This window comes from Bubalus kerabau, chromosome 15 (genome assembly GCF_029407905.1).
Source record: "Bubalus kerabau isolate K-KA32 ecotype Philippines breed swamp buffalo chromosome 15, PCC_UOA_SB_1v2, whole genome shotgun sequence".
In the NCBI taxonomy this organism is placed as follows: Eukaryota; Metazoa; Chordata; class Mammalia; order Artiodactyla; family Bovidae; genus Bubalus; species Bubalus kerabau.
Window position 1 is genome coordinate 56,909,255 of NC_073638.1, and position 19,137 is coordinate 56,928,391.

Consider the following 19,137-nt stretch of genomic DNA (forward strand, 5'->3'; position numbering starts at 1 on the left):
TTCCCATCTCTTTCAGAATTTTCCACAGTTTCTTGTGATCCACACAGTCAAAGGCTTTGGCATAGTCAATAAAGCAGAAATAGATGTTTTTCTGGAACTCTCTTGCTTTTTCCATGATCCAGCCGATGTTGGCAATTTGATGTCTGGTTCCTCTGCCTTTTCTAAAACCAGCTTGTACATCAGGAAGTTCACGGTTCACATATTGCTGAAGCCTGGCTTGGAGAATTTTGAGCATTACTTTACTAGCGTTGGAGCCCCCCAAAATAAAGTCTGTCACTGTTTCCACTGTTCCCCATCTATTTGCCATGAAGTGATAGGACTGGCTGCCATGATCTTAGTTTTCTGAATGCTGAATTTTAAGCCAACTTTTTCACTCTCACTTTCATGAAGAGGCTCTTTAGTTCTTCTTCACTGTCTTTGGTGGAGGCATGGGTCGTTGATGGCCTGCTGCTTTGTTGGGGGCACTGAGTGTAGCAGTATGTGCATGGGACCTTTTGAAGGAGGTTATCTTCTTTACCTCCACCATAGTTTGGCCCCAGGTAAATAACAGGGAGGGAACACAGCCCCACCCATCAACAGAAAATTGGATTAAAGATTTACTGAGCATGGGGGCCATCAGAACAAGACCCAATCAGTATCCCTCTCAGTCAGTCTCTCCCATCAGGAAGCTTCCATTAGCCTCTTATCCTTCTCCATCAGAGGGCAGACAGACTGAAAACCACAATCACAGAAAACTAACCAATCTGATCACATGGACCACAGCCTTGTCTAATTCAACGAAACTATGCATTATGCCATGAAGGGCCACCCAAGACGCGTGGGTCATGGTGGAGAGTTCTGACAAAATGTGGTCCACTGGAGAAGGGAATGGCAAACCACTTCAGTATTCTTGCCTTGAGAACCCCATGAACAGTATGAAAAGGGATTTTGAAAGAGATTGCATTAAATCCATACTTTGGAAAGTATTGCCATCTATATATTAGGGCTTCCAATATTTGAATACAGGGTATCTTCTCACTTATTTAAGTCTTTTAAATTTCTTTCAATGATGTTTTATAGTTTATGTGCAAATCTTGACTTCTTTTGTATAGGTATTCTTTTTGATGCTATAAATGAAATTGTTAATTTCATTTTCTGATTTCTCATGCCTATTGTATAGAAATAACAATGATTTTTGCCTATTGCTCCTATTCCTGCAGCCCTCTTGAACTTGTTTTTACCTCTTACAGTTTTATGTGTATATGTATATGGATTCGTTAGGGTTTTTTGTCATATGTAAATAGAGATAGTTTTACCTCTCTTTAGCAATTAAATGCCTTTCACTTATTTTTCTTGCCTAACTGCCCTGACTTGGACTTCTTGCACAGTGTTTTATTTTTAATTGAAATATAGTTAATTTACATTATTATATTAGTTTCAAATGTACAACATAATGATTCCATATTTTTACAGATTATATTCCATTATAAATTACTACAAGATAATGGCTGTGGTATGCTATATATCTTTGTTGCTTATCTATTTTATATTGGTATGCTATGTATCTTTGTTGCTTATCTATTTTATATGTAGTACTTTGTATCTATTAATTCTACACTCTAATTGTCCTTCCCCTCTTCCTCTTCTCTTTGGTAACCACAAGTTTGTTTTCTATATTTGTGAATATGTTTCTGTTTTGCATGTATATTCATTTGTATCCTAGACACTGTTGAATAGAAGTGGAGAGAACAGACATCCTTGTTTTCTTCCTATCTTAAGAAGAAAGCTTTCAGGTTTTCACCATTAATTATAATATTAACTTTATTAGGCTGACGAAGTTCCCTTCTATCTCGTTTGAGTGTTTTTATCAAGAAAAAGTGTTGGAATTTTCAGATTTTTTCTGTATCTCTTGAAATGATCGTGTGGTTTTTCTTCTTTATTATATTAGTATGGTCTACTATGTTGATTTATTTTCACATATCATACCAACGTTGCATTCCTGTGCTAAATTCCATTTAATCAAGGCATATAATCTTGAGTGAATATCCTTGTAGGAAACGTGCACTAAACTACTTTGGAGTTGTGGAACCTCATGTCACTGGCTGACTCAAATGATTCAGGGAGAAGAAAATTATTTTTATTGTACTTTAAACAGAAAAACATTGGACATATACTTTGACCCAGTAATTGCACTCCTAGGATTGCTTCCTAAGAAAGTAATCAGAGATAGAGAAAAGATGTTTCACAAAGATATTTATCAGAGCATCACATGTGATAAAGAATTTTAAATGATCTAAATGTTTAACAGTAGGAAGGTTTTTTGGAATTCCCTGGCCGCCCAGTGGTTACAGGGCTCAGCACTTTCACTGCTGACACCTGGGTTAATCCCTGGTTGGGGAACTGAGACCCCACAGGCTGTGAGACGTGGCCAAACAAAAAGAAAACAATAATTTAACAGTTGCTAAATATTCTGTGATATACCTAAAGTAATATTTTTGAAGACTGTTTACATGGGAAAATATTATAAAGATGTAAAACTTTGTGTAATATGATATCAATTGTATAAATAATAATGAAAAGACTGGGAGGAAGTACATTTTGCCTCTCCTTTCCCCTTTTTACAAAGTTTGTAATCTGTGGCCCTCAATAATAATAATTGTCACCCATCCATATAGATACCCTTAAAGCCCTCTTGATTTTTAAGTAATATTTAGCCCAGATCAAGCTCAATTACCTGCCTACTATGTGCCTGAACTGAGTAGCTAAGTATTGTTCATAGAAGTCACATCCCTTTGTTGAGTGACCTCACTTTTAAGTTATTAAACAGAAATTGCAAATAAGCACTGAATGCCACAAAGCAGTGCAATTACATTTCCCTCATAATTTCACTTCCCAGAACCATTATTTTACACCTGTTTCCTTTTTTAGATTTCTTTTTATATCTCTTTTGGCCTCATACCCTGTGCTCCTTGCTGATATCTTCTTCAGTATTTCACTGAGAATATAGACAGAATCAGTCAAGAATTCCCTCATCTTTCTATCATCACCTTCTTCCTCCTATTACTGTGGAAGAACTATACCAAACCTGTTAAAGGCCAGTGTCACCTTCCTGGGGCTCTGAATTTATCCCCTCCCACTCAAAGACTTCACTCCTGTGGTTCCATACCCCACCCCAGTCTCTTGCTCTGCCACAGTCTTTAGAAAGTCACTACATTCTGTCACTGCCATCTGCGTCAAACATGCTCAAATAGTTCCTATGTTTTTAAAAATTACTCCTCCATTGACATTGTGTAAAACTCAAGGTTTTAGCTACTGAGTCAGTGTTCAGTTTTTTATCACATCAAAGCCACTTGATTTTCTCCTCTCTCTACTCAGTTCAGTTCAGTCACTCAGTCATGTCCAACTCTTTGTGACCCCATGGACTGCAGCAAGCCAGGCTTCCCTGTCCATCACCAGCTCCCAGAGTTTATGCAAACTCATGTCCATCAAGTCAGTGATGCCATCTAACCGTCTCATCCTCTGTCATCCTCTTCTCCTGCCTTAAAATTTTCCCAGCATCAGGGTCTTTTTTTCTCTCTACTCACCTCTCTCTATTTCCCTCCCATCCCAGTTAGGTATCTCTTCCCTTCACTTCACAGAAATTGCTGTTGCCAAGGTCAACAGTGACCTTCATCTTGCCAGATTCAATATACATTTTTATCACCTTATTTGACCTCTCAGTAGCATTCTATACAGGAGGTGGTGATCAAAACCATCCCCAAGAAGAAGAAATGCAAAAGGGCAAAATGGTTGTCTGAGGAGGCCACACAAATAGCTGAGAAAAGAGAAGAAGCTAAAGGCAAAGGAGAAAAGTAAAGATACACCCATCTGAGTACAGAGTTCCAAAGAATAGCATGGAGAGATAAGAAAGCCTTCTTCAGTGATCAGTGCAAAGAAATAGAGGAAAACAATAGAATGGGAAAGCCTAGAGATCGCTTCAAGAAAGTTAGAGATACCAAGGGAACATTTCATGCAAAGATGGGTACAATAAAGGACAGAAATGGTACACACCTAACAGAAGCAGAGGATATTAAGTAGAGGTGGCAAGAATACACAGAAGAACCATACAAAAATGATCTTCATGACCCAGATAACCATGATGGTGTGATCATTCACCTAGAGCCAGACATCCTAGAGTGTGAAGTCAAGTGGGCCTTAGGAATCATCACTATGAACAAAGCCAGCAAAGGTGATGGAATTCTAGCTGAGCTATTTCAAATCCTAAAATATTATGCTATGAAAGTGCTGCAGTTAGTATGCCAGCAAATTTGGAAAACTCAGCAGTGGCCACAGGATTGGAAAAGGTCAGTTTTCATTCCAATCCCAAGGAAAGGCAATGCCAAAGAATGTTCAAACTACTACACAATTGCACTCATCTCACACACTAGCAAAGTATTGTTCAAAATTCTCCAAACTAGCTTCAACAGTATGTGAACTGAGAACTTTCAGATGTTCAAGCTAGATTTAGAAAGGGCAGAGGAACCAGAGATCAAATTCCCATCATCCGTTGGATCATCAAAAAAGCAAGAGAGTTCCTTAAAAACATCTACTTCTGTTTCATTGACTACACTAAAGCCTTTGACTATGTGGATCACAACAAACTGTGGAAAATTCTTCAAGAGATGGGAATACCAGACCACCTTACCTGCCTCCTGAGAAATCTGTATGCAGGTCAAGAAACAACAGTTAGAACTGGACGTGGAATAACGGACTGGTTCCAAATTGGGAAAGTAGTACATCAAGGCTGTATATTGTCACCCTGCTTATTTAACTTATGTGCAGAGTACATCATGTGAAATGCTGGACTGGAAGAAACACAAGCTGGAATCAAGATTGCAGGGGGAAATATCAATAACCTCAGGTATGCAGATGACACCACCCTTATGGCAGAAAGAGAAGAGGAACTAAAGAGCCTCTTGATGAGAGTGAAAGAGGAGAGTGAAAAAGTTGGCTTAAAGCTTAACATTCAAAACACACAGATCATGTCATCCAGTCCCATCACTTGTTGGAAATAGATGGGGAAACAATGGAAACAGTGACAGATATTCTTTTCTTGATCTCCAGAATCACTGCAGATGGTGACTGCAGCCCTGAAATTAAAAGACACTTGCTCCTTGGTAGAAAAGCTATGACAAACCTAGACAGCATATGAAAAAGCAGAGACATTACTTTGCCGACAGAGGTCCATCTAGTCAAAGTATGGTTTTTCCAGTAGTCATGTATAGATGTGAGAGCTGGACTGTAAAGAAGGCTAAGTGCCAAAGAATTGATCCTTTTGAACTGTGTGGAGAAAACTCTTGAGCATCCCTTGGACAGCAAGGAGATCAAACCAGTCAATCCTAAAGGAAATCATTGAAAGGACTGATGCTGAAGCTCCAATACTTTGGCCACCTCATGGGAAGAACTGGCTCATTGGAAAAGACCCTGATGCTGGGGAAAATTGAAGGTAGGAAAAGAAGGGGGCGACAGAGGATGAGATGGTTGGATGGCATCACTGACTCGATGGACATGAATTTGAGCAAGCTCTGGGAGTTGGTGATGGACAGGGAAGCCTGGCGTGCTGCAATCCATGGTGTTGCAGAGAGTCAGGTACGACTGAGTGACTGAGCTGAACTGAACTGAGCATTCTATACAGTGTTTACTTTTTCTTCATGTAACAGTTATCTTGACTTCCTGGTTTTCCTTGTCTTATGGAAAATGAAATTCCCACAGCTTTTTTCCTTACTCTACTAGCCACTCTTTTGCCCTGAGCCACCTTCTCTGTGGGCTTCCCTGGTGTTTCAGTGTTAAAGAATCTGCCTACTAATGCAGGAGACATGGGTTCGATCCCTGGTCTGGAAAGATGCCCAGGAGAAGGAAATAGCAACCCAGTCCAGCATTCTTGCCTGGTAAATCCCATGGACAGAGGAGCCTGGCATGCTACAGTCTATGGGGTTACAAAGAGTTGGACATTACTCAGCAACTGAATAGCAGCAATCTTCTCTGTATTCCCTCCTAGGTGATCTTATATAATCTCTTACCTTTGAATGTGACCTATACACTGATGATTCAAAACATCTCTATTCAGTTCTGATCTCACCTCTTAGCTATAGATTTGTGTATCCAAGCATGTTTGACATATCATAGACATTTCAGTCTTTAACATGAGCAATACATAATTCTTTATTTCTTTTCCCATAACTATTCCTCCCTGGTGTTCCCCTGTGATGGCCTCACCCACCCATTTGCTGAATGGAAATGGGAATGGAAACATCCAAAAACCTGGAGTCATCCCTGATTTCTTTCTTTTCCTCATCCCTCATATTTAATTTGTCCTTCTGATTTTATTTTTAATGTATATCTAGATCTGCCTACTCTCCCTGTTTTTACTGCTTCCACCTTAGTTTAAGAAATCACCAACCCATTTAGTCAATCACAAGTGAATAAAAGAGTTATATTGAAATATTAAATTATAGAAACTCCTGCTCTATGGGTTTACATGCAGCTATAGTTCTCTCTGCATTTCTGCATTTAGCAAATTTCCTGCAGTAAATATGAAGTACTTTTGTGATAAGAAAAATTCGTGTTTATGTTTGTTTTAAAGAAGAGACTTTAAAGACGCCAGAGGTGCTTTGGTGGAATAATACTACTAACAAACCAGTCAGAATACCTTTCATCCTAAAGCAGACTGCCTCCTAATATTAGGGATATTTAACTCAGCATTGAGTTTTATTTATGTGGTAAGATTATCATATTTTCCAAAGATGTTCACACCCACATATCCCATCCCACCTGCTTTTCTTGCAAGGTAACATTGACTCTCCTCAAGAAATGGAATCTTTGTTGCCCTTGAATACTGGGCAAGACTGTGACTATAGCAGATTCAAAGCTATGTGACATCCAAGTTTGAATCACAGAAAGCAATACAGCTTCTGCCTAGTCTTCCTGGGATGCTCAGAACCCAGCATCATATTGTAAAGAAGCCACTTGCAAGGGCCAAACATAGATGTCTTTGCTGTACCTCACGCGTAATCCCCAGACTTTAGCCCGCGTCAACTGCCAGAAAATTGAGTGAGCAAGTCTTTGGGTGATTCCAGCTCCCAGTCTTTCGGCTATCCCGGCTCACACTGAGTGAAGTAGAGATAGACTGTCCTCTCTCAACTCTGCTTTCAATGCGTATGAATGAGCAAAGTAAACACTGCTATTTTAAGCTGCTGAATTTTGAGGTGGTTTTTTAATACAGTGACATATGACCAGAACAATTTAAAAACTTCTAGTCTAAATCTTTGCATGCAGTATTCTCTGACATTCCCTTAACACATGTTTTCTAAGACTTAGATAAATTTTAAAATTTCAAGGATCATTCCTGCTGTCTACTGTTCCTAAAATGTTTACCCTGGAAGTTAGTGTGTGTGTCTTCCACACATGAGGAAACTGGGCTAGTGTGCTTAGACAGGATATCAGACAGGACTAGGTGCCTGAGCTTGGGTGGTGATGTAGAGGCTCCCCAGCTTCGACCTGGCTATGTATTCAAATGAGAGACCTCAGAATAGTGAAATAACTAAAAATCTAGTCATAATGCCTGAGGAAGGAACTGGGAATGTTTAGCCTGAAGAAGAGAAGATATGCTCAGTTACACCCTCTCAGCTGTATGCACCAGACTTTCTCTTTGCATTTGTTTATGTCTGGCCTCTCTCTTGTGGACTATTCAGTTTGTCTTTTAAACTCTCAGGCAAAATTGTAGCTCCTCTAGGAAGCCTTCCATGGCCTCAGGGTGAGATTTGTACCCCTCATGTGTTCTTTCATAACACGCTTCATGCATCTGTATTACTGCCCTTATCCATGTTATTTTATTTGTATTTATGTGTCTGACTTCTGTAAGAGAATGTGAATTACCGAGGACCAAGGATTGTCTAGTTGACCTTGGTATACTTATCCCTTGGGTCTTGCATATACCACAACATAAATGTTTTACAAATCAGTATTTAAAGTTGACACTAGGAGGACCAGGTTTATTCTGTGTGGTTCTAGTGGGGTTAAAGATTGAGCCATCTTGCTCAACATAGGGAAGACTTTCTTAGCCAATAGATAGTAAGGGCTACCTTAGAAGATCTTGAGTCCTCTGTCTTTAGAGATTTTCAAGCATAGGCTGGACAGACACTTTCATCAGTTAAAAAAAAAGTTTTTTTTTGATACCTAGCTAACAGGTATGCCCAGGTAAAGAATATATAATCCTTCTTTCAAGAAATCTGTGTTCTAGGGTTGAAGATAATATGCTAGTGAATGCAATGATGGAGGTATATACCAGGTGCTATAGAAAGTGATTGTTAGGGCGAGGAGGTCAGAAAAGGGATTTCACACAAATTCAGACACTTGTTTGAGTTAAATTGTCAAAGATGAATAGGAATTGGCCGGGCCAACTGGAACCCACAATTGTGAATAGGTTTGGCTTCTGGGTGCTGAAAGCAGCACTGATAGACTATGGTTGTAGCCGTGCAGTGGGAGAATGGATGTGGTGATGATGGTGGCAGCGCTGTCAGTAATAAGAGCTACCATTTGGTACATTATTGAGTACCTGCTCAGAGCAGGCATCGAACTAAGTGGAAGGAGATGTGGTTTAGGGAGCTCACCACAGGCCCGTCAAAGCCTCATGGACTTTATCCTCTGTGAGTCATTATTTTAACCTGCATTTTGAGCAGAGGTGGGACACACTTTGATTTGCTGGTAAACTTTGTTGTTGGCAAGATTGTCACCAAGATAACATCACATTTGGATGGACAAGATGGCCTTTGACCCTGAGATCTTTGGCACTATGTTTTTGTCGTTATTATCATGCAGTTTTATCAACTTCATGGACAAATTTTACATACACCTTATTTCATTTGCCCTTTTTCTACACTATTGTGATTTTATGTGCTTGTGTAACTGGGCAGAAATGAAATATGACCCATTTTATCAATGATTGAGGAGGAAGGAGGCGTCATCAATATTGAAGGATTTGTTTAAATAGCTTCTCCATTTTCTTAATGTAAACATAAAATGATCATAAATATTCACTGCAAGTTCTCCCTGTCTTGCCTCCTTCCAGGATAAATTGGGCTCCACAGTGTTAGGCTGTTATTTGTTAGGCACAATCGCTGAAGCAAAGTGAAAAATGGCAGAGTTGCCACATATCTGCCTCTGGTGGTCAGCAAACCATTTCACCAGCCTGAACTTAGTTTTTTGTAGCTATAGAGAAAGTGGAGGCCTGTTTTTATTCCTGCACACACTGAGCACAGCAATTATTGACAGTTCTGTATTAAGAATGCTTTAGAGCTAGAGTGCGGAGAAGGCAATGGCACCACACTCCAGTACTCTTGCCTGGAAAATTCCATGGACAGAGGAGCCTGGTAGGCTGCAGTCCATGGGGTCGCTACGAGTCAGACACAACTGAGCAACTGAGCAACTTCACTTTTCACTTTCATGCATTGGAGAAGGAAATGGCAACCCGCTCCAGTGTTCTTGCCTGGAGAACCCCAGGGACAGGGGAGCCTGGTGGGCTGCCGTCTATGGGGTCGCACAGAGTCGGACACAACTGAAGCGACTTAGCAGCAGCAGCAGCAGGGCTAGAGTGATATTTTCATTAGATTTATTGTTCCTAGGTGGCTGCTACATGAGTTCCAGTTCTGATTCTACCATTTTACTGGCTGTTTAAGCATAGTCATGCCACTTAATCTTGCTGAGCCTTAATTTTCTCATTTATCTAATGAGTCTAATAATACCTGTAGGAGTATTATGAGGATCAGTTTATTGGCATATGAAAAGACCATCATAGGATCTATTAATTAAGTGTCTAATAAATGTTAATTTCCTTCCTTTTTCTTCAGTCAGTCAGAATGTTTGAACCACCATTACTGATCCATGGTTAGTGATTCATTCCTGTAAGTAGTATTGAATTGTGTGTGCCCTTATGGAGGCTTTTCCTGACTCCTTCCTCGTGATCATTGTGTCACGTTTTTGTGGCAGCCAGTCAAGAGCAGTACATTTGGGAGTAGGATTAAGGACAGCATTATAGAGAAGGGGTAGAGATAATTGGTGTGGGCAGATGGCCGTCACATAAGGGGTGAAAAGTAACAACCAATGGACAATTTAGAATCATAGAACCTTAATATTAAAAGAGATTTTTAAAATTTAGTCCAAATTTGTAAATTTTAGAAATGGAAGAATAGCCCAAGAGAGGGAAAGTTATCTGACTAGAAGTTAGGGACAAGATTAGGACCCACATTTGTTTTGTTTTGTTTCATTTTAGGACTTTATCTTGCGTTGATGATTATAGGAGCTTTAAGTTTTTAGGAGACTTCTCCCAGATTTTCTTTTCATCTATTCACTCATTCAATTCATTCTTTTATGTGTTCACTAACTGATATATACAGTTACTGATAATCCTGGGGAGGGTAAAAATTGAAGAAATTTTTTCTTTGTGTTCTTCTGCTATTTCTATGTATTCTGTACTGAGCATGTAATATGTTTGATGTTAGTGGAAAAATGCTATTAAAAGAATATTCATGTATTTCAACTAAGTAAAAATAATTATATTTATCCTAGAAACTAAAACCAAAGAAAAATGTTCACTTATAACTTTGTTTATAATACAAAAACAAAAATAGCTTAAATGTTAGGTAGTAATATAAGCAATATCAGACTTTATAATGTCAACAGCAGATGTTCTGGTTATAAATAAATACTACCCTTCTTTCTCCTTTGCTCCCTATTTCAGTGAATGAAACCACCTTACATCTAAAACCCAAACCAAAACCTGTGATTGATTTCTAATTTCTCCTGCTTTTCTCACTTCTAGAAACTCTAAAACCTCTTGATTCAACTTCTGTATAATAACTCTTGAGTGCATCTACCTCTGGCTCTCTCCATCTGCCTCTGCCTTAATCCATTATCTCCAACCCAGATTCCTATAACTGGTTCCTAATTGATGTCCCTGCCTCCCCCATCAGCCTTTTTACTGAAATAGAAATACTCTTACCTTTTTCCCTTCAGAGCGTTCTCCACACATACTTGATCTGACACCACATATTTACTACTGTACTAGTCATCTCAGGCTGTATATTGTCACCCTGCTTATTTAACTTCTTTGCAGAGTACATCATGAGAAACACTGGGCTGGAAGAAGCACAAGCTGGAATCAAGATTGCCAGGAGAAATATCAATAACCTCAGATATGCAGATGACACCACCCTTATGGCAGAAAGTGAAGAGGAACTAAAAAGCTTCTTGATGAAAGTGAAAGAGGAGAGTGAAAAAGTTGGCTTAAAGCTCAACATTCAGAAAACGAAGATCATGGCCTCTGGTCCCATCACTTCATGGAAAATAGATGGGGAAACAGTGTCAGACTTTATTTTTTGGGGCTCCAAAATCACTGGAGATGGTGACTGCAGCCATGAAATTAAAAGACGCTTACTCCTTGGAAGGAAAGTTATGACCAACCTAGATAGCATATTGAAAAGCAGAGACATTACATTGCCAACAAAGGTCTGTCTAGTCAAGGCTATGATTTTTGCAGTGGTTATGTATGGATGTGAGAGTTGGACTGTGAAGAAAGCTGAGCACCAAAGAATTGATGCTTTTGAACTGTGGTGTTGGAGAAGACTCTTGAGAGTCCCTTGGACTGCAAGGATATCCAACCAGTCCATTCTAAAAGAGATCAGTCCTGGGTGTTCATTGGGAGGACTGATGCTAAAGCTGAAACTCCAGTACTTTGGCCACCTGATGCGAAGAGTTGACTGAGTGGAAAAGACTCTGATGCTGGGAGGGACTGGGGGCAGGAGGAGAAGGGGACGACAGAGGATGAGATAGCTGGATGGCATCACCAACCGATGGACATGAGTTTGAGTGAACTCCGGGAGTTGGTGATGGACAGGGAGGCCTGGCGTGCTGTGATTCATGCAGTCACAAAGAGTCGGACACAACTGAGCGACTGAACTGAGTCATCTCAGGCTGCCATTACAAAATACCATAGACTAGATGGTTTAAACAATAGATTTTTTTCAGGGTATCAGCATGATCAGATCTGGTGAGAGAGCTCTCTTCCTGGCTTGGAGTCAGCCACCTTCTTGCTAGTTTTCTCGTGTCCCTTCTTAGAATTAATTAATTAATTAATTCCATCATGAGGGCCTGGCCCTCATGACCTCATCTCACCCTGATTACCTCCCAAAAGACTCTTCTCCAAATACCATCAGATTGGGGGTTAGACCTTCAGCATATGAATTTGTGTTTGACACAAATATTCAGTTTATAACAACTTTATTATCTTCTGTATTCTTGATGCTCTGGCACATGAATATACAAGGGATAGCCAGTTCTTAGATACAGCAAAACTACTCAGCCTGAACTGTGCCTTTTATATGCAAACTAACCAATTCAGAACCCATTCTCTAAACTACCTCTTACACTACAGGAGGCAGTATTTCTCTGCCCTAATCATTTCAGTGCCAGGTACCTGGTAGTGCCAGCCATGAAATCAGAAGACAATTGCTTCTAGGCAGGAAAGCGATGACAAACCTAGACATTGTGTTGAAAAGCAGAGACATTACTCTGCTGAGAAAGGTTCGTGTAGTCTTTACAGTGGTTGCATACGGTTATGAGAGCTGGACTGTAAGGAAGGCAGAACGCCAAAGAATTGATGTCTTCCAACTGGTGCTGGAGAAGACTTCTGAAAGTCCCTTGGACAGCAGGGAGATCAACCCTGAATATTCACTGAAAGGACTGATGCTGAAGCTGAAGCTCCAGTATTTTGGTTATCTGAGGCACACAGCCAACTCATTGGAAAAGTCCCTGATGCTGGGAAAGATTGAGGGCAGAAGGAGAAGAGGGTGTCAGAGGATGAGATGGCTGGATGACATCACTGATATAATGAACATGAACTTGGGCAAACTCTGGGAGATGGTGAGATACAGGGAGGCCTGGTATGCTGCAGTCCATGGGGTTGGAAAGAGTTGGACTAGGCGACTAAACAGTAGTAGCAACAACCAGATAACTAGAGATAACGCCTATATCCTAGAGCCCCTTGAAGTTATTCAAATTAGTCAATTCTAAACCTGCTTACCTTCCCTTGCCTTGCATTTCTTAGGGAAACAGCTATAAAGGCTCTTGCCCATACCTTCCTCTTGCTCTTCTGCCTCCTGACTGACCCTGGTGCTTTCCTGTGCTGCTCTGCATGGCAAGGCAGTTCTCTCTTGGGAACTGTGAATAGCAAACTATCTTTTCCTTCTTTTTCTTTTTGAAGGAGGAGAGTTCCCCCTTAATTTTCATCTCCTATTTTGTTTGTTTGCTTGTTTTTGACCTTGCCACAATGTTTGCAGAATCTTAGCTCCCCAACCAGGGAGCTAACTCGGGCCCCAGCACTGGTAGTGCAGAGTCATAACCAGGGACCACCAGGAAATTCCTTTTCAGTGGCAGTCATCTCCTGATCTATTGGCTTCACCATACCTGAATAATAATAAAATTTATATTACAAAACATACTACCACAGTTGTGAACTGAATTGTGTCCCCTTAAAAATCACATGTTGACTGTTTGCACATGATAGGATACTTACATAGAAAATCCTAAAGCAATATCAGAAAACTCTCAGAGCCCATCAATGAATCTGATAAAGTTGCAGGATACAGAATTAATATATAGAAATCTGTTGCATTTCTGTGCACTAACAAAGAAATATCAGAAAGAGAAAATGAGATAATCCCATTTACTATTACAACAAAAAGAATAAAATACCTAGGAATAAACCTACCTATGGAGGCAAAGCTTCCCTGGTGACTCAGCTGGTAAAGAATCCGCCTGCAATGCTGGAGACCTGGGTTCCATCCCTGGGTTGGGGAGATCCCCTGGAGAAGGGAACGGTTACCCACTCCAGTGTTGTGGCCTTGAGGACTCCATGGACCATATAGTCCGTGGGGTCACAAAGAGTCGAACATGACCGAGTGACTTTCACTTCACTTCACTTCACAAAGGCAAAAGACCTGTACTCGAAAAGTATAAGACCATGATGAAAGAAACTGAAGATGACTCAAACAGGTAGAAAGATACATCATGTTCTTAGATTGGAAGAAACAGTATTGTTAAAATGACCATACTGCCCAAGGTGATCTGTAGATTCAGTGCAATCCCTAATAATACATTTTTCACAGACTTGGAACGAAAAGTTTAAAATTTTAAATGGAAATACAAAAGACCCATTTAGATGTTTAATGTGAAGTCAGTAGATCCTGGTACAAAACTTTAAATAAAGGAATCTTCATAAAACTGGTGGTTGATTTACCTGCAGCTTGGGCTCCAAAATCACTGCAGATGGTGACTGCAGCTATGAAATAAAAAGATGCTTACTCCTTGGAAGGAGAGTTATGACCAACCTAGATAACATATTGAAAAGCAGAGACATTACTTTGCCAACAAAGGTCCGTCTAGTCAAGGCTATGGTTTTTCCTGTGGTCATGTATGGATGTGAGAGTTGGACTGTGAAGAAAGCTGAGCACCGAAGAATTGATGCTTTTGAACTGTGGTGTTGGAGAAGACTCTTGAGAGTCCCTTGGACTGCAAGGAGATCCAACCAGTCCATTCTGAAGATCAGCCCTGGGATTTCTTTGGAAGGAATGATGCTAAAGCTGAAACTCTAGTACTTGGGCCACCTGATGCGAAGAGTTGACTCATTGGAAAAGACTCTGATGCTGGGAGGGATTGGGGGAGCGGGGGAAGGGGAACGACAGAGGATGAGATGGCTGGATGGCATCACTGACTCGATGGACGTGAGTCTGAGTGAACTCCGGGAGTTGGTGATGGACAGGGATGCCTGGCGTGCTGCGATTCATGGAGTCACAAAGAGTTGGACATGACTGAGTGACTGAACTGAACTGAACTGGACTGTCATTGTGTTATACCAGTGTTTTTGAACATTTAAAGGTGACTCAAGTGAAAGGTTTTGGAGGCAACATAATATAAAAGAGTCCCTTCAAAATCTGGCTCTGTTACTTATTAGCATTGTGATCTTCCAAATGTTACTTAAACCATCTAAGCCTCAGTGTTTTCATCTTGGAATGTAGATAAGAGCTCCTACCTTAGGATTGTACAGATTAAATGAGATAATGAATGTGAAACATTTAATCATAATACCTTGCACAAATGCTGTCATTTTCATTATTCCAATACTTTACTAGAATATATCGCTTTGCATAAATTCTCTTCCCTCTCCCTAGAATGCCTTTCTTTGCCATCTCACTTCATTTCCTGCCACTACCTTTTCTGGCTTCTTTTGCTTCTTTTCTGGGAATATTTACTGTGTATTTAATCACTTATTTTTCATTCCCTCTACCTCAATAGACTGTGAACTGCCTGAGGGCAATTATGTGATTATGTCTTGTTTTCTTCATATCCTCAGCTCCTAACATGTTGCCTAGCGTATAGTAGTATATTATTAAAGAATTCATTAAATGCATATTTAGTGAGTAAATTCTATAGGATTGGTTTAAGGATTAGAAATAAACCCTCCCCCCCCCCAAAAAAAAAAGATAACTATCATAACACTTAGCCGGACACTGTCCAGCTTGTAGTTTAATATATAGTAGCTATAGTTGTTCCTACCTGGAGAATCCCAGGGACGGGGGAGCCTGGTGGGCTGCCATCTATGGGGTCACACAGAGTCAGACACGAATGAAGCGACTTAGCAATAGCAGCAGCTATAGTTGTTATTATTGCTAATAATATTATTATTTTTCAGAGACATACTTTGACGTCACTTACATTAACTGACTTCCCCAGCCATTACTATCTCTTATGTATATGAGTGGTTGTTCAGTTGCTCAGTCTTGTCTGATTCTTTGCAACACCGTGGACTGTAGTACGCCAGGCTTCCCTGTCCTTCACCATCTCCTGGAGCTTGCTCAAACTCATACCCATTGAGTCAGTGATGCCATCCAACCATTGTATTTAACTTAGGTGCTATAGGATGAAGAAAAAAATGCAAAAGAATGCTGATAGGACCTATCACCTGTATATGATGGACATCATTCCTTGATGGAGGCATGTTATCATAGTTTATGATGCTGAATAATCCAAGCTGAGCAGTGAGTCAGGCATCCTACTTAAATATGTACATTAAGACAGATAGATGGCTAGATAAGTTCATTTGTTCAAAAACAATGATCTAACTATACACACTGAGAGTAAATTAGATGATGATATATATATGATAATTAGTAAAATGTATTAGATAATAAGAGGTGACCATCTTAGTCATTCTGGTGTTTTATTTTGGATTTGGATAATAATTGCAGCTCTACAGTATTCAAGTCCTATTACCTGTCTGTTTCTTTTAGCTATTGGATGAACTCCCAATGATCTACAGCTGTTGTATATTTGTATACTGCATGTAAGTATTTACGTTTAAAATTCATTTACTTGATATATTTTAAAATTCATGTTTGTTTCATAGGGAATTAACATAACTAATGCAGTTATATTACTGGGAGATTAAAACAGTGTAGAAGATTATAACTTTTGTGATTTTAATACAGAGTATAATCTTTTGGAAGTTATACTAACAATGTTTATGAATTTGTGTGATCTCAAATATATTATCCAAAATCCATAAGATTTTTCTACTTTGTACCTTGAATTATGCAGGGCAGCAAGTCATCTCTAAATTTTCACAGTTGTACAAGATAAATGGATATTGTCACCATTTTGTCTAATAATATAAGCATAGCTTATGCTGAGATGACTTGCTTAAGGTCATGCAGTTAATAACCTACAAGTTTAATAAACTTAACTTTTAAAGTATACCTTCTGTTCCCTAGTATCAATACTTCAAACTTGTCTGAACCTCTTATGTGTTGGTTATCTGATTCTTTTCAACCAGATCATCATTGCTAGCTCAATAATATCTTCTTCTAAAGATATAAAAAAATAAAAAGAGTTTTCATATGTATACTGTGGTTGATTCATGTTGGTGTTTGACAGAAAACAACAAAATTCTGTAAAGCAATTATGACCAACCTAGACAGCATATTAAAAAGCAGAGACATTACTTTGCTGACAAAGGTCTGTCTAGTCAAAGCTATGGTTTTTCCAGTAGTCATGTATGGATGTGAGAGTTGGACTACAAAGAAAGCTGAGCACGAAGAACTGATGCTTTTGAACTGTGGTGTTGGAGAAGACTCTTGAGAGTCCTTTGGACTGCAAGGAGATCAAACCAGTCAATCTTAAAGGGAGTCAGCCCTGAATATTCACTGGAAGGACTGATGCTGAAGCTGAAGTGCCAATACTTTGGCCACCTGATGCGAAGAACCGACTCCTTGGAAAAGACCCTGATGCTGGGAAATATTGAAGGCAGGGGAAGAAGGGGACGACAGAGGATGAGATGGCTGGATGGCATCACTGAATTGATGGACATGAGTTTGAGCCAGCTCCAGAGTTGGTAATGGACAGGGAAGCCTGGCGTGTTGCAGTCCATGGGGTCACAAAGAGTCGGACATGACTGAGTGACTGAAATGAACTGTAAAACTAAATAAATTTTAAAAAATTTAAAATAGTTTGAAAAAATATATTATTAAAAAGAACTCATCAGAAACTGTTTCTATAAATAACCGGAAGTAATTATTTTAGGCTCTCTGGGCCTGTGGTCTCTGTTGCAAGTCTTCAACCTCTGCTATTATAGCATAAAAGCAGCCACAGATAAGCTATAAACCAATGGGTGTAACAGTGTTCCAGTACATTTTATTTATAAAGTCAGTTTAGGTTGAGAAACTGGTTTTTGCACTGTGATTTAAATATCAATAATCTCAGATATGCAGATGAATACCACCCTTATGGCAGAAAGTGAAGAGGAACTAAAAAGCCTCTTGATGAAAGTGAAAGTGGAGAGTGAAAAAGTTGGCTTAAAGCTCAACATTCAGAAAACGAAGATCATGGCCTCTGGTCCTATCACTTCATGGAAAATAGATGGGGAAACAGTGGAAACAGTGTCAGACTTTATTTTTTGGGGCTCCAAAATCACTGGAGATGGTGATTGCAGCCATGAAATTAAAAGACGCTTACTCCTTGGAAGGAAAGTTATGACCAACCTAGATAGCATATTGAAAAGCAGAGACATTACATTGCCAGCAAAGGTCTGTCTAGTCAAGGCTATGGTTTTTGCAGTGGTTATGTATGGATGTGAGAGTTGGACTGTGAAGAAAACTGAGCGCCAAAGAATTGATGCTTTTGAACAGTGGTGTTGGAGAAGACTCTTGAGAGTCCCTTGGACTGCAAGGAGATCCAGCGAGTCCATTATAAAGGAGATCAGTCCTGGGTGTTCATCGGAAGGACTAATGCTAAAGCTGAAACTCCAGTACTTTGGCCACCTGATGTGAAGAGTTGACTCATTGGAAAAGACCCTGATGCTGGGAGGGATTGGGGGCAGGAGGAGAAGGGGACGACAGAGGATGAGATGGCTGGATGGCATCACCGACACAATGGACATGAGTTTGAGTGAATTCCGGGAGTTGGTGATGGACAGGGAGGCCTGGCGTGCTGGTATTCATGGGGTCGCAAAGAGTCGGACACGACTGAGCAACTGAACTGAACTGAACTGAACCCCAATCTAGAAAAATATGTCATCAACCCATCTGTGACAGTGCAGATTTGGGCACTTAGAAAACCTAAGATCAAAAACAAGGAAATTCTAGCTACTGTTTTCTGAAAGCTATTCTTAAGACTGAGACTAGGGTCTGTGCTCTCCTTGACATTGTTTGTTGATCTATATTTTCTGTCAAAACTATATTTATTGAGAGAAAAAGTAACAGTGAGCATTGATAAACTAATATCCTGATATACCTGTACCTGCATGAGACAAAGTTGAGAGCAGATAATTTAATAAAAGTATCCAGATGAGTACTATAAGAAAGGGAGAGCAGAAGATGACTGCTTTCTTCCCTTATTTGAAATCAGGTGTCTTCTCCTGATCCCCACAGCCTGTTGAAGGCTGTAGGACATGTGGGTTCTCTAAGATGAGTGTGTGGTTGCAAGGAAATGATGGGCACCAGTATACCCAGGGCATGTATACACATGGCAAAATAGCATTCTGTTTGTTTTCCTAGTTTTATATTCTAAAACAAG

The 19,137-nt window shown here is 39.8% G+C and overlaps 1 protein-coding gene across 8 annotated transcripts in view; it reads left to right on the forward strand.

The window, feature by feature from the left end:
• ACER3 (alkaline ceramidase 3) overlaps positions 1-19,137 on the forward strand; it is a 156,052-nt gene that overhangs the window by 79,283 nt on the left and 57,632 nt on the right. For 7 of the 8 annotated variants that reach the window (XM_055549152.1, XM_055549151.1, XM_055549154.1 and 4 more), the window contains one exon: positions 16,359-16,411. In XM_055549152.1, coding sequence (XP_055405127.1) covers positions 16,359-16,411 — 53 coding nt within the window. Of the gene's footprint in view, positions 1-9,863; positions 9,918-16,358; positions 16,412-19,137 lie in introns of all 8 variants that reach the window. The other variant, XM_055549157.1, reaches the window with a different exon arrangement.